Source organism: Sinocyclocheilus rhinocerous, unplaced genomic scaffold (assembly GCF_001515625.1).
Source record: "Sinocyclocheilus rhinocerous isolate Xijiao unplaced genomic scaffold, SAMN03320098_v1.1 scaffold1206, whole genome shotgun sequence".
Taxonomy (NCBI): Eukaryota; Metazoa; Chordata; class Actinopteri; order Cypriniformes; family Cyprinidae; genus Sinocyclocheilus; species Sinocyclocheilus rhinocerous.
In genome coordinates, this window is record NW_015659931.1 from 61,500 (window position 1) to 75,327 (window position 13,828).

Consider the following 13,828-nt stretch of genomic DNA (forward strand, 5'->3'; position numbering starts at 1 on the left):
ACTGTGTTTCACAGTCAACACATATGGCTTTTTGGCTAGGTTTAAAGGGAAAGAGCCCTTTTAGATAAACAAGGCAAAAATAGGTGGCACTCATGGAGGTAGGAAAACAACGTTTTTTTATGAACCGCAGGATTGGTTGTAATAAAGATTTCAATGCAAAAGGATTGTGTTTAAACAGGTCTATGAAAGATTGTATTATTGTACCGTGTAAAAAAAAAGAATTGCAATGCTGAAAAAGCATTTTCAGTGACAATGTTTGGATTTGAAATCAAAATAATGGATAAATGTTGTGTTTGTGGTAAACAGCAACGGATCAGGAGCAGACTCCTGCGTGAAAGCTGCTTCCCCTCTCACAAGAGACACCTTAGGGGCCGTTCACATGTCGTGCCTAAAAACGCGTGGAAAACGCTAGGTGCGCCGCTTTCTGCCTTTTTCCAAAGCATTCGGGCGCTTGCGCTCTGGAGGCATCTGCCGTTGCTAAGCAACCATGACCTGCACTCTCCATGAAGGCGTGGAAGTTTCAGCAAAGGATAAATGGATTTGCAGCACTAAAAATCGCTTGCAGTAGCTCTGCTACTAAATTTATTTAAAAATGGCTATCCCTGTACAGCTATGATCAGCTGTTTCTTCATCTTGGCTGAGCTTTCAATGCTGTTACGGGAAAGGATGAAGCGGATTGGTTGTTTCTTGTCACATGACCCGCGGTGCGCTTGCGGCATTCTGAAAAGTTGAAAGGTTTTTATCTCGATGCGGCGCGGACGCACCTGGAAAAAATGAGCGCGTTGCACCGCGTGCACGTCGCAACCGCGTCGCTTCCATTATGAGCGCGCCTGCAGCTCGTCTTTATTTAAAATAACGAACTTCAGCGCGCAAAATACACGATATGTGAACGGCCCCTAAGAGGGGAATTCCCCCCATTTTCAAAAATGAAATTCAGGCCCTGAATAAATGTTTAAAAATCCTGATTGGAGTATCACTATAAAAAGTTATAAATGACAAAAAGGAGGCTTTAAAAAGATCGGTATCGGTGATCGGTATCGGCAGATGCTGCTTTCTGTGATCGGCCTCAAAAATCCTGATCGGAGCACCCCTACTGCTTACACGTAATTGCTTAGATATGTTCAGAGCCTCAGATGTGATCTTAATCATGTTTGATACCATTTAATCAAGTCCTGCGGGTCAGAACCCTGACTTCCAAGAAATAATAGTGAGATTTTGTTTAAAAGTCAGTAGTGAGACATCGCTTCAACACCCTTCCAGGACTATTAGCTTGTCTGAGAGACTAAACCCTTTTGGTCTCAGCACATCTCTCTTGCATATTATCTCTTTCTACCATTCTCCAACTCCCCAATCACTTTCATTCACTCGCTCACTTTCTTTCCCTCTCTGTGTTTAGCTCTAATAAATTCTACCCTTCTCCTCCAATAACTTCCTCTTACTTCCTCTCTGGCTCGGCACTCAGGAAACAATCAGAGCTGTTGAAGAGCCTGTGATAGAGAGCTGCTCGACAGATGAGAAAAAATGTAAAACTACCAAGGCAGAGAGTGAATTTAGGGATAAAACGCTCTTACTAAACTAAGAGCACTAAAATGACTCTTTACATGAACAGTAGCACCTCGTGGAAATAACCCTTGATGCATATGAGACAGCTAAACATGAATCTCTGCGATATTAAAGGGGTGGTTGATTGCGATTTCACTTTTTTAATGTTAGTTAGTGTGTAATGTTGCTGTTTCAACTTCTGATTCCTGACTTTCAACATTATCCACCGGAGTGACTTTCCAGGACGGCTGTCTGCTCTCAGATCTCTCCATATGGTTTACTATAGTCCTGATTCAGTCAGCAGAGGAAAGACTGACACAAAGAGCTCCGCGTGTGCCAGAGGACTCGCTCGAACGTCTGATTCAGCACTTTCCGCGGAAAATCGTCAGGCGAATTTGTGAAGGAGTGCTCTTGCATGACTTGGTCATTTAGTGGCTTAGGGCAGGGGCTCAAGCCAAACCCCACGAAAACCGAAAAGACATGCATAAAGAGACGAATGCTCACAGGACTCTTGGGATAGCAGAGAGAAAGAGGCCCCATGTGCTGATCTCTGAGTCACACTTCTATGCCAAAAACAGAGGAAGACATAGATACAACCTTCTCAAGCTCAAAAACCGACAAAGATTTGGTGTAGAAACAGTTTTCACTCAGGAATTTCAATTAACTACAAAGAAACAGCAAATAAACATGAAATTTTAAAGACTGAAATTATATTTGCAATCTGATTCTTGATTATTAAGATTAGATTAAAACTTATCTTTTAACATCTTATCTTTGATTTCCAAATCAAATATGGCAAAAGTATAAAAGACAAATCACCAAAAAAGCTAAATCAATTAGTTGCATCTACATTTTAAACATTTGTTTTTTAAAAATCCAAAACTAGAGAAGATGCATTTGATAATATAATCAAAACAATAACAGATTTTACAAAGAAAAGTAGCCTAACTGTTTCTTGCAAAGTGCAATGCTAGGGTGTTTTGGGTAATTGCTAGGTGGATATGTACTGGTCCAAGTCAAAGAGTCCCTCCTTCAAGGTAGATTTATGGGAATTTTTCATCCGTTTCATCATATGCCAGGTGAAAATCAGCAAGTCCGTTCCCTGACAGTAATACCACACATTTCTTTAATATGCGGCATTATATGAGACATCGTCAATCTCCGTAGCACAAATGGTGCGAGACAAGTTATACATCAAAATCAATAGGCTACTTCACTCAAAAATTATAATTAGGTAATCATTTATTCACCAACATGTCGTTTCATTTATCAAAATATCTCTACAAGTCATACAGGTTTGGAAAAACCACATGAAAGAGCTTCTTAATAAAGAATGACAAATAAATGCAACCACTAGACAGAAGGCCAAAACTTGCCTTCCGTTTTCAATTCAGATTATTAGATTAGATGCAACTCAGGTGCATGTTTGCACGGAGCGTAGCTGACTGCCACATGAACCCCGGTGCGCTGTCACAAACAGTTGGTTTCAAGAACAACTGGAAAGTTTAGCAACTTCAGACAGACAGAAACAAAGGCTATACTGTTCTAGCCCACAGCTCGCCCCTCCTTCAAGTCGAAAACAGCCACGAAGAAGCCAAAAAAATCTTATCTGCCAATGCCTCGCGCAGGAAATGTATGTAAACAAGTGTCCCGAGAGTGGGCATTAATTTTCAGCGCAATGTAAACACACTTTCATGGGCCGTCTCTCCATCATAATTAATAAAGCATAGCGACACATTGTGTGTGCTTTGGCTCGCGTCTCGCCGCAGGCTCCTTCGACCACGACGTGGAAAAGGACTTTAATTTGAAAAGGAAAAATTACATTTTGGGGAACTGAAGACCGTGTAAAATGATTCCTTCTGCAAACATGGGGCGGTGAGGAGGCCAAACGGCAGCGCATCACGTAAGATGTTCTCTTTCTCCCAAATGCTTGAAAACACACACAGCTAGCAGTGTTTCCCCTAGGTTTATGGCTTTGGGGGGGGGGGGTTTGTTTTTTTTTGGGGGGCTTGAAAACGCACACAGCTAGATATTTGTTCAGAGCTCTGTTGACAGACAGGTAAGTGGTCACCATTTGGAGAGCCACTTCTGCGGCGGGTGCTAAAAGGCCGCTTCAGTCCGCACAAATGGAAAGAGGCTCATTACGCTCTCAGCTGGGCCCTTAACACAAACCAGCTAAAGGAACTGTCAACTGGCCAGCAACATACACACATATGGCACAAACAATCTGCTCCGATCACACACTCTCGATCTCTTAAGGAGGATACGCTCTGGACTTTCTGCATCGAGAACTGCTAGAAATGCCGTGGAGATGGTTGCAAACTTCAGGACCAGATTGGGGATTGGATTGAAAGCTCAGCACAAGAACAAACAAATCATTAAAACTGATTTGTTAGCTTATTAAACAGTAAAGCTCTATTTAGAGCGGGAGAGAAAAAGCAGACGTTGAAATGACGTGTCTTCGCTCGGCAAAGCCTGACAGCAGAGGGAGTTCAGGGTTCGTTTGTGATGTCTGAACAAAATGAGAACAGCAAATTTGCAGCTAAACAACAAATGTGGCCCATCGCGGAAGCCATAAAAGGCAATGCACGGCATCTGTTTAAATTCACCCTCAAAAAAAGTATGTTTGCTTAAAACATGTTGCCCGCAAAACAATCGGGAAAAACGTACAATTGTGCATAAACTGAATAGAAAATCACCTCCGTTCCAGTGCAAACCTCGTCAATGGAAAAAAACATGTTCTGATTTAGAATTCTGTGCGAAACAATACTTGGGAAATCTTTTAATTTCAGAAATGTGCTTTTGCAAACTTTAAATTGTATTATGTGTAATTTCAGCATTATATGCCTTCATCAATACTATATGACATTATATGATCTTCATCAATACTGATCAATGAAAATTGCATAAGGGACAACTAACTCTAAAACTAGACAGCTTGAGCTTACATATTTACCCAAGGAATATATATATATATATTTACCACGTGACTTACAGTAAATTGTGCATATCACGTAAGTGGCAAATACCATGACAGGTTGCCTGGAGTGCATGCCACAAGCTAAACTAGACTAAACTTCCTGGAACAAACTTAATTAAGAAGCCGTGACATTCAGTAATGTGAAACCAAACCTCTGATGTGTAAATCTCTTGTTGGGTCTCATTTGTTGTTGATCAGACAATGGGGTAACATCTCAATAAATTTCAGAAGACAAAAATGCAAACGTGTTTTGGACTCAGGAGCAAGAAAAAGATTTGGCTGAGATTTGGCTTTTAATCAAAATGTAAACAAAAAAATGGAGTTAATAAATTGGAGCACAATTTAGTTACTTTCACTGTTGACTAAACTAAAACCAAAACAACATCTGGTCTACGTACTGACTCTTTAAGGATATACAAAATACATTATAAAAAAGAATTACACAAAACAACAATCACTTCTAAACACAACCTGACCTATATCTAGCTATATTTCGACCATTTTTTGAGAAGCCCAACCTTTCTAAAAGGAGGAAAAACATAAGACAACCTAATCAAGCAGCAGAACTTGAAGAGGCAGTTTGGGCTGAACTGACTAAGTTCAACCTGAAGTGCAGCATTTCTGTTTAACGAAACCTGTCCATTAATAGTAACTCAGAGGAACAATAAAAATGTGGAGAGCATCGTTAAAATCACTTACATATGTGTGGGGTGAACTAATAACGAATTAACATATTCATGTGAAGGACTAAACTCAAAATACTTCGGCCTCACCCACTCACCCTGAAAAAAACAACAACCTGTAAAACTGAAATTAATACACAGATGAGATGGAAATGTTTGATAAGATTCATTAACCCTCTTGTTGTCTTAAGAAACTGCATCCTCCTGTGAGTCAAATTTGTGTCACATTAAAAAATGATTAAATTCATGAGGGTCTAAAGACTCTCAAGGACAATGTATTTAATCTGCTTGCAAAGTATGATGTTGGAAAAGAAAAACTTTTTTTAAATTTCATAGATTTACAGAAACTATTTAAAGCTGTACAACTTGTTGAAAGGCAATGATTGGTTCTTCAACAAATTTGGCCATAACGATCACAGATGATGAGAAACTGTTTTTTTTTAATTATCTAAAACAACTTTACACATAACTGTAACCTGCTTTTTTTGTTGTTTAGATATTACTGACAGTGTCACAAATCCCGGATAGGACACCAAAAAGGGTCGAAATTATCTTTAAACTATAGAAGGGTTAATATGGAAATGCTCAATCTGAGGAAAGATGGCTGTTTGGGCGGGAAGATCACTCAACGTCATTACTTTACCTGAGGAAATCTGATAGTTTTTATTGGCAAAATAGTTTTAATGCCACAAAAATAATAATTATAGTATAATCAATAGTATACAGACATTTAGATAAAATTCCATACAAAAATATAAAAAATACTGAATTCGGTTTTGATAAACCAGTCTGGATGGTACAATATGGAAAATTGCCTGAAGGCAATTATAAAAGCTTCCACAGAAATCAATTATCATATCAAGCAGTTTTATAATAAATTATGTTTTTACGCTATTTATATAGGTTACTGAGTCAACACTGAACTTTTTCCAATAGTGTAATTTGTTTTCCCTTCACACGTAATGAAGAAGTTTTATAAATGGAAAACATAACTTTAATGTATTTCTATACTCTTAAATTCACGTCACTAATAACCCCACAGAAATCAGTAAATATTAAATCTAATAAACGTCTTGAGCCTGTCAAGTGAAACAAACATAGTCACCCTTACCTGATAACGTAGAAAAAGGGGTGAACGATCTCTCCAAACACTTCTGTCGTTTCTCTCTGGCAACTCTCTGGAACAACAAAACCCCTTTCTTCATTTTCTATCACATGCGTTTGCAAAATCATGCTATGAGAGTAAATAAGAGCCTGTGCAGACGAGCATGACATTTTCGACTCAACTTCTACGCGCAACAATGGAAGCGTTAGTTGCAATAATGTATCTAACTTAAAAGTCTAATTCAAAGGCAAAAAGTTCCGGGCTATCGCACTAAAATCGGCTCCCTCGCTCTCACACACGCACAACTACAGCATATCCACACGGAATTCTGTCCCTCATCCCACCCAACGCAGGGAGTTCCGAGGAAAAATGCGAAATATGACAAAGATCTGAAAACTTCGCTAGAGCGGCATGAAAAACGCGACCAGACAAAGGGAACGAGTGAATCTAAAACTCACCTTTATTGAGAAACACCTCTACCGATAGAACTGGACGAGGTTTATTTCTTTAAAGGTATATTTATCTTGGTGCTCTATTGTTTTCAGTAATATTTCTCCCGGTTTGACAGTAAAGGTGGAATGCGAAGTATGGGCTTGGTATGAAATTCACGCACTTCAGTGGAAAACGAAGGAGGGAAAAAAAGTTTAAGGAGGGGCCACCGTTGCGCGTCAATCAACACGGCTGGGGGGCGGGGACTTCTCCAAAGGCCCGCCCACTTTGGGCCGCAGAGAAGAAAAGAGTAAAGCTGTAGGGCAGGCTACTTGAGCTACTGTACATCGAGTTATAAATACCAAGTTTAGATTAATGTCATGGCGTTTTTCACGAACACTTATCGTTGATTAGATAATATCTGGAACGTAATCTGGTACTGATTATTTATTTAACGAGACAGGCAAAATTATTCTTGACAAATACAAAAAAAAAGAAGAGCACATTCCTTAAATTGCGCATCACAAAAAGTCTTGGTGTTTATTACTGCATATATTTGTAAACATTCACACAGTTATTAACGTCCATTAAAGAACTAATTAGACTAACATTTACAATGCTTAGTTAATTAGTAACTTTTAATTAGTAGTCTTTTGTTTTTGTGGATATAACAGATACTTATTTTGGAATTTCTGAATGTATATTTTAAAGTTTAGGGTCACAATTACTAATTTAAATATGGGAAAATAAAATATGGAAATATGCTTTTTAAAATAAATACTTATATAGCCTACTCAACTGAAAACACAAACTAGTGTAGTTTTAAAAAATTTAGACAAAAATGTGGAATAATTAATCAAATCTGCCAATTTAAATGAAAAATTTAAAAAATTTGTAAAAAATTTGTAAAATTAAAAATTAAATTAAATTAAAAATTTGTAAAATATGCTAATTAAAATAAGTAGTTTAAAAATTGTTTAGATAAAAAAAAACTTGGAATGAGTAATAAAATCTGTGTTTTTCAATAATATTAATGTTCTATGTTATTAATAATTTAAAACATCTATATAACTCATTAAATGAACTTATCACTGTATTTAAAACCATCTGTAAAACCAAGTGATTAACCAGGTCAAATACTGCATGGTTCTCAGACCCTTAGAAGGCCATCATCATCATCCTCTTCATCGTCCAGGAATTCTAATAGAATCCATTCAACATTCCAGAGCGATGAGTGTGAACAGTGAAACCTCTTCACCACAACCAGCGTCTCAAGGGAGCACAACAGTCAAACTCAGTGATGTAATATGCTGGAATGGAGCCTAAGATTATAATGTATGCTCCTTTAACATACATCTCTACAGGCGTAGAGCTCCTTCTGTAGGCCACATCTGAAACACGCGAGCACAGTCCAGAGTAAAGATTAGCAAAGTAAAGTTAAAATATTACAAGGGTTACAAAAAGCTACAGGGACAAGATGAGGAAGTATTTGAAACTATCACAGCAACTCTGCGTGGTAAACTTTTCTGACACCAACAAGTTTGGACAACCAACCCAGCAGGCTGTGACAGATCGTCTGGCCTGAGGCTGAAAGTTTAAAGAGAGATCCCCAGTGTAATATCACAACTAAAACTAAAGCCATACGAGTACAGTTCATTCATTTGGCCTCATGCAATGACTTTATCTTCAAGATCTGTATTTTTTTTTTACCTTACCAGATTTAGAAAGGCATTTAAAGTCATTATAAATCAGCATTCACAACTTCCAAATCTACTGTAATTTTCCATTATTATTGTGGCATTTATGAAATGAAAATTAAGCGAAATGTTAAAGCCTAAAACATTGTCTAAATAGGTATTTGGCTATTGGTTGACATCAATGTTCAATGTTAAAGCTGCTTTGGTGGCATAAAGTAAAAAAAAAAAGGTTATTTCAGAGTCAAAGAGAAGCATTAAAAAAATGTAAAGATGAAACATGGACAAAAATACCAGGAATGTGCAAGAAGAATGTAGTTTTATTCCATGTTGACTTTTTTTTTTTTTTTTTGCCTTTTAATTTCAGCTGTAGCAGCCTGAACTGCCAAGAGCAAAAACACCCAGAAATGAAACTCTTAAATGAAGCACATTTTTACAAACACTTTTATTTCATTTAAAAGTATTGCATTTTCCTTCCTACATTTACATTCACATTAAGTAAAAATGGAAAAACATGACTAATTACTTTTGTCTGCACGGATTAAGACAGTTATGGGTTTTTATCAAATACATCCCATGTTACACAAATAATCCTAAACTACAATGACACATACAAGGCAAAACAAAACAATTAAACACCAAACGTCAGGTGTTCACATCTGCATCAGGTGATTGTTCACGTTATTCCTGTAATGACACTTATTATTCCAGATCAGCTTTGCTTGAGTAAGCAAGAAACTGCATGAGTGGCTGAGATGACAACCGCTTTCTTGCTTGCTCTCAGATTAGCATTCTTAACGGTTACACACACAAAACACAGCACAACTGCCAAAAATACATAGAAATGTTTTTTTTTTTTTAAAGGAATAGTTCACCCAAAAAATAAAATTTTTCAAAAATGTACTCACCCTCAGGCCAGCCAGAATGATTTTGTTTCTTAATGGGAAAAGATTTGGAGAAATGTAGCATTACATCACTTGCTCACCAATGGCTCCTCTGCAGTGAATGGGTGCCGTCAGAATGAAAGTCCAAACAGATGATTAAAAACATCACAATAATCCACAAGTAATCCAATCCATCAATTAACATCAAACCATTCAAACCATTGCTTCCGGCTAAAATAGGAGTCCTCTATCCACAATATTGCTATTTCTAGTGAAAAAGTCGTCTCGTTTGAATCCGAAGAGAAATATGCAGAGATCAAGCACCGTTTACAAGCCAAAACAGCTCTAAACAAATTTGCTGATGGATTTTGATGTGAGAGGACAACAGGAGATGGACTTTTTCACTGGTGTTATTATGGATTATGGACTCGTATTTTTTTTTTTTGCTAGAAGTAAATTTAAAATGCCATAATGATGGATTTGTTTCTTACAAACACGCAGCTTTTTTCACAAGACGTTAATTGATGTACTGGAGTGGTGTGGATTATTGTGATGTTTTTATCAGCTGTTTGGACTCTCATTCTGACGGCACCCATTCACTGCAGAGCATCCATTGCTGAGCAAGTGATGGAATGCTATATTTCTCCAAGAAAGAAACTCATCTACATCTTGGATGGCCTGAAGGTGAGCATTTTCAGCAAATTTTCAACTCTGGGTGAACTATTCCTATAAACAAAGTGCTTTTTTTATTCATAGTATAAGATAACAATTTATTAAAATGTGAAGCAGACATTTTTCCTAATTGCATTGTATGCATAACCTAAAACTAAAACAATCCATCGTTTCTTTTTCCCTTTTCAAACACACATCACGTCTAATGTGACCTCCTCACCACCAGGGGCCATTTGCATTTTTCAAACTCTCAAATCAAACATCTCAATGCACTTCCTCCCTTCTCAGTTCACCCACTCTACAACCATTACTTGATTTTAGCCCAAGCGGATATTACCAGCAGATCTCTCTATGGCATGTAAAATCATGCAACCCCACAAGCAATGGTGGCTTTATTTTACAGATTTATGGGTTTCGGTCTCGTTGTGAATTGAGCTGATGCTGAGTGAGAACGTTTCCCATTTGCTGCGTGTGACGAAATCACAGAAAGACACCAGCAGGGCGTCTTTACGCTTTTACTCGCAGGCGATTTTGCCATCAAAGCTGGAGAGAGCGATGGAAAAGGCTTGTACGGCACACAGAGGATACCTGAAGTCCAGAGTGAAGGCATCGTCTGCTACTCTCCCAAACTGCATCACAATGTAGTCCTCTGAAATGTAGCACAAAAAAGGGTCATGCAATGCTTTATTTGCTTAGCAGACATACCAATACTAACACTGATTAACATTTTGCATGCATTTTTCAACATTAAACTGTTCAGAGTGCTGATAGGCACTGCATATTGCACAGCGTATACTGCACACTTCGTACTATTACATACAAATAGTGAAACAGTACGCAAAGTATCAGTATGGAATATCTTCAAATATGATTATTTTGCATTTTTAATTCATTTGTGTACAAATGTCTTCACTTTTGACAGTTACTCATCAATAGAGAGATTAAAATAGCAGTTAATATTATTTCTGGTACTTTTGTTACACTGGAAATGGATAGTGAAGTCAAGTGCATTGCGTTGTGGGATATTAACAAATTTGGCAGACACTTTTTCAACAACTTCGAGAGCATTTAAAGTGTACAAGTTACCAGTATATGCCCAATGATCATGTTGATTTTAGAACCATGCTCAGTACCACTGTTATCGTTAACTAAAACTGTTACATTTTAAATCGTTTTTTTTAAGTTGTCATTGATTAAAATAGAGTTGAAAAAATATAAATATTAGATTTAATAAACATACTTCTGCAACTGACAGGAATACAATTGCAGTACTAAAATTACTAAAACTAAAGCTGAAGTAATAAATAAATGTTAAATAGAAACATTTAAAAACTTTATTAAAATTAATTAATAAAAATGGGGGAAAAAACAATTAAAATTAAAATGAAAATTGAAAAAAAAGACAATTTATAAACACTATAAAACACAGATAATAATATATGTTGTATTCTTTACATTTGCAATTGTACTTGTTCTGCATACTGCAAAATAAGTAGCATTCAAGTATGCTTTTTCAAACATACAGTAGCTTTTGTTTTAGAGCAATATCAACAGCTCTACAGAGATATGGTTGAGTTACTTACGGTCTTTGTTATGCACAATCTGGAAATTTTTGATGGAGGCCTGTGTGACTCTGCCGTTGAAGTTTAACACGTGTGACGCCGTCTCTTCATTCCACACTGGCGTCTTATTGCGCAGCTCTATCACGTTTTCCATATTTCTGTTTTGATGTCTAATGAGGAGGCCATCATTTTCCTGTTGGGAAGCAGTATATTCAGATGCCATTTTAACAAATAATAAATTTAAAAAAAAAAATTATAAAATAAAATAAGTGAAAATTAATAAATACAAATATTTATAATTGAATAAATTAAATAATTATATATATATAAATAAATTAAATAAATAGTTGTTTTTAACTTGCACTACGTGGTCGTATGGGGACTCGTTCTCCGTCTTTGGTCATGCCAGGAATAATTACAATCATTCGCCTTGGTCCTTTCATGCCCAAAACATTTGTTTCCTAAAGCCACAATGCAAATTAATGTTAGTCAAATATAACATGCATTAAGTAACTGCTTAGTGTTTCAACCAAAATTACAGTGGTTACAGTGGATGTTGCCTTACATAGATAATAGCTGCTAATTCCTGTCGCGCGTTTGACATGTCTGGCAGAGCTCTGTCCGGATGCAGTGCATTATCAAACACCGTGAACTTAGTTCCCATCAGATTTGACCTGAAATATACATGCAAACATCCTTTAAATCAAAGAGACTGTGTTATAGACCTGTCCGAGAGGAGCAGCTATAATGGCAATGGTAAGCAAACCCACTTACCTCAGCTTCCCAATGAAGTTTTCCCCTCCTCTGGAGAGGTCGGTCGGGTCAATGGAGATCAAGTAGTTTGAGGTTGTGCTTTTTTTCCTCTTTCTTCCCGATAACAAAAATACCTGGATGTAAGATGGACATCAGAATTTGTAACAGCATCTGAATTCAAATGATTCTAGATTGATAAGATAAATGTAGTGAGATATTGGGCCATTTTTTGGTCAATTTGAGATGTTTTTTTTTTTAAAGAAATTAATACTTTTATTCACCAAGGATGCATTAAATTGATCAGAAGTGACAGTAAAGGCATGTATAATGTTACAAAAGTTTTCTATTAAAAAAAATGCGGTTAAGAATCCTGAAAAAATGCATTACTGTCTCCACAAAAATATGAAGCAACACAACACTGATAATAATCAGAAATGTTTCTTGAGCAGCAAATCAGCATATTAGAATGATTTCTGAAGGATCATGTGACACTGAAGACTGGAGTAATGATGCTGAAAATTCAGCTTTATATCACAAGAATAAATTACATTGGAACATATAATCACACAGAAATTTCACAATATTACTGTTTTTACTGTTTGATCAAATAAATGCAGTCTTGGTCCAGATATAAGACTTCTTTCAAAAAATCCACACCATGAAGGCCTATACAGATAAATATAGATGTTGTACTTTCTTCTCGTTGTCCAGGTGCAGGTAGTATGTTGGGTAAAGGCCTCGGTCCATCCCTCTCTTGTCGCGGGTCACTTTGCACCTTACCGTGACACCCTGTTGTGCAGGCTGAAGTACGTACTCCTCCAGATTGTCAAACTCGATGGGAGGAGAAGGTGCTCGCTCCTCCTTCACAGGAATAAGAGAGGTCATCTTAGAAACTGTTACCATGGTAATCATAGTTCCCGCCCAAAAACCACATGTGCACTATCGTTACTTGAGAAAAAGGATAATAAACAAATACCGGAATGAGAATAATGTGAAATAATGAATTCACCTTTTTGCCTTTTTTCCCTTTGCTCTTTTTCTTTTTCTGTGTCACTTCTGAGTCAGAGTCTTCAGTCTCTTCTGCTTTAGCAGGACCTGAGGATGAGAAACAATCAAATTAGACATGGAAACAAATCAGTTCGGACATAGAGAACTACTAATATCCAATTTCCTCACACTATGGCATAGTATAACCCTCCATTTGGCCCCTTAACTTCATTTTTCATTTCTATAAAAAAAAAAAAAAAAAAAATGCAATGCCTCACCAGTAAGCATGCAAGTGAAAGCAACAAATAAAAAAAACAAAACAATATATTTGAATATAACTCTTGAATATAACATTTTTTGTTTGAAACACACTCACCTTTATGTATATATTTAGGGCTGTCAACCGATTAATCGCTATTAATTGCATGCAAAATAAAAGTTTGTTTACATAATATATGCGTGTTTGTGTATATTTATTATGTAGATATAACTACACACACATACAGTATATATTTTGAAAATATTTACATTCATATA

The 13,828-nt window shown here is 36.7% G+C and overlaps 1 protein-coding gene and 1 long non-coding RNA gene across 2 annotated transcripts in view; both read right to left on the reverse strand.

Moving 5' to 3' along the window:
• LOC107724530 (uncharacterized) overlaps positions 1 to 6,933 on the reverse strand; it is a 12,094-nt gene extending 5,161 nt beyond the window's left edge. The window contains exons 1-2 of the long non-coding RNA XR_001638032.1: positions 6,769 to 6,933; positions 6,317 to 6,383 (exon numbers count right to left, since the gene is read on the reverse strand). This is a non-coding gene — a long non-coding RNA (uncharacterized LOC107724530). The remainder of the gene's footprint in view (positions 1 to 6,316; positions 6,384 to 6,768) is intronic.
• A 3,111-nt stretch (positions 6,934 to 10,044) lies between these two features.
• LOC107724512 (tubby-related protein 1-like) lies at positions 10,045 to 13,505 on the reverse strand. The gene is made up of 8 exons (XM_016533485.1): positions 13,499 to 13,505; positions 13,314 to 13,399; positions 12,998 to 13,165; positions 12,326 to 12,438; positions 12,117 to 12,225; positions 11,914 to 12,012; positions 11,573 to 11,744; positions 10,045 to 10,638 (listed from the first exon to the last, which is right to left on the reverse strand). Exons 1-8 carry the CDS (start codon positions 13,503 to 13,505, stop codon positions 10,505 to 10,507), a joined length of 888 nt encoding a protein of 295 aa, XP_016388971.1. The 3' UTR covers positions 10,045 to 10,504.
• Positions 13,506 to 13,828: the final 323 nt, after the last annotated feature.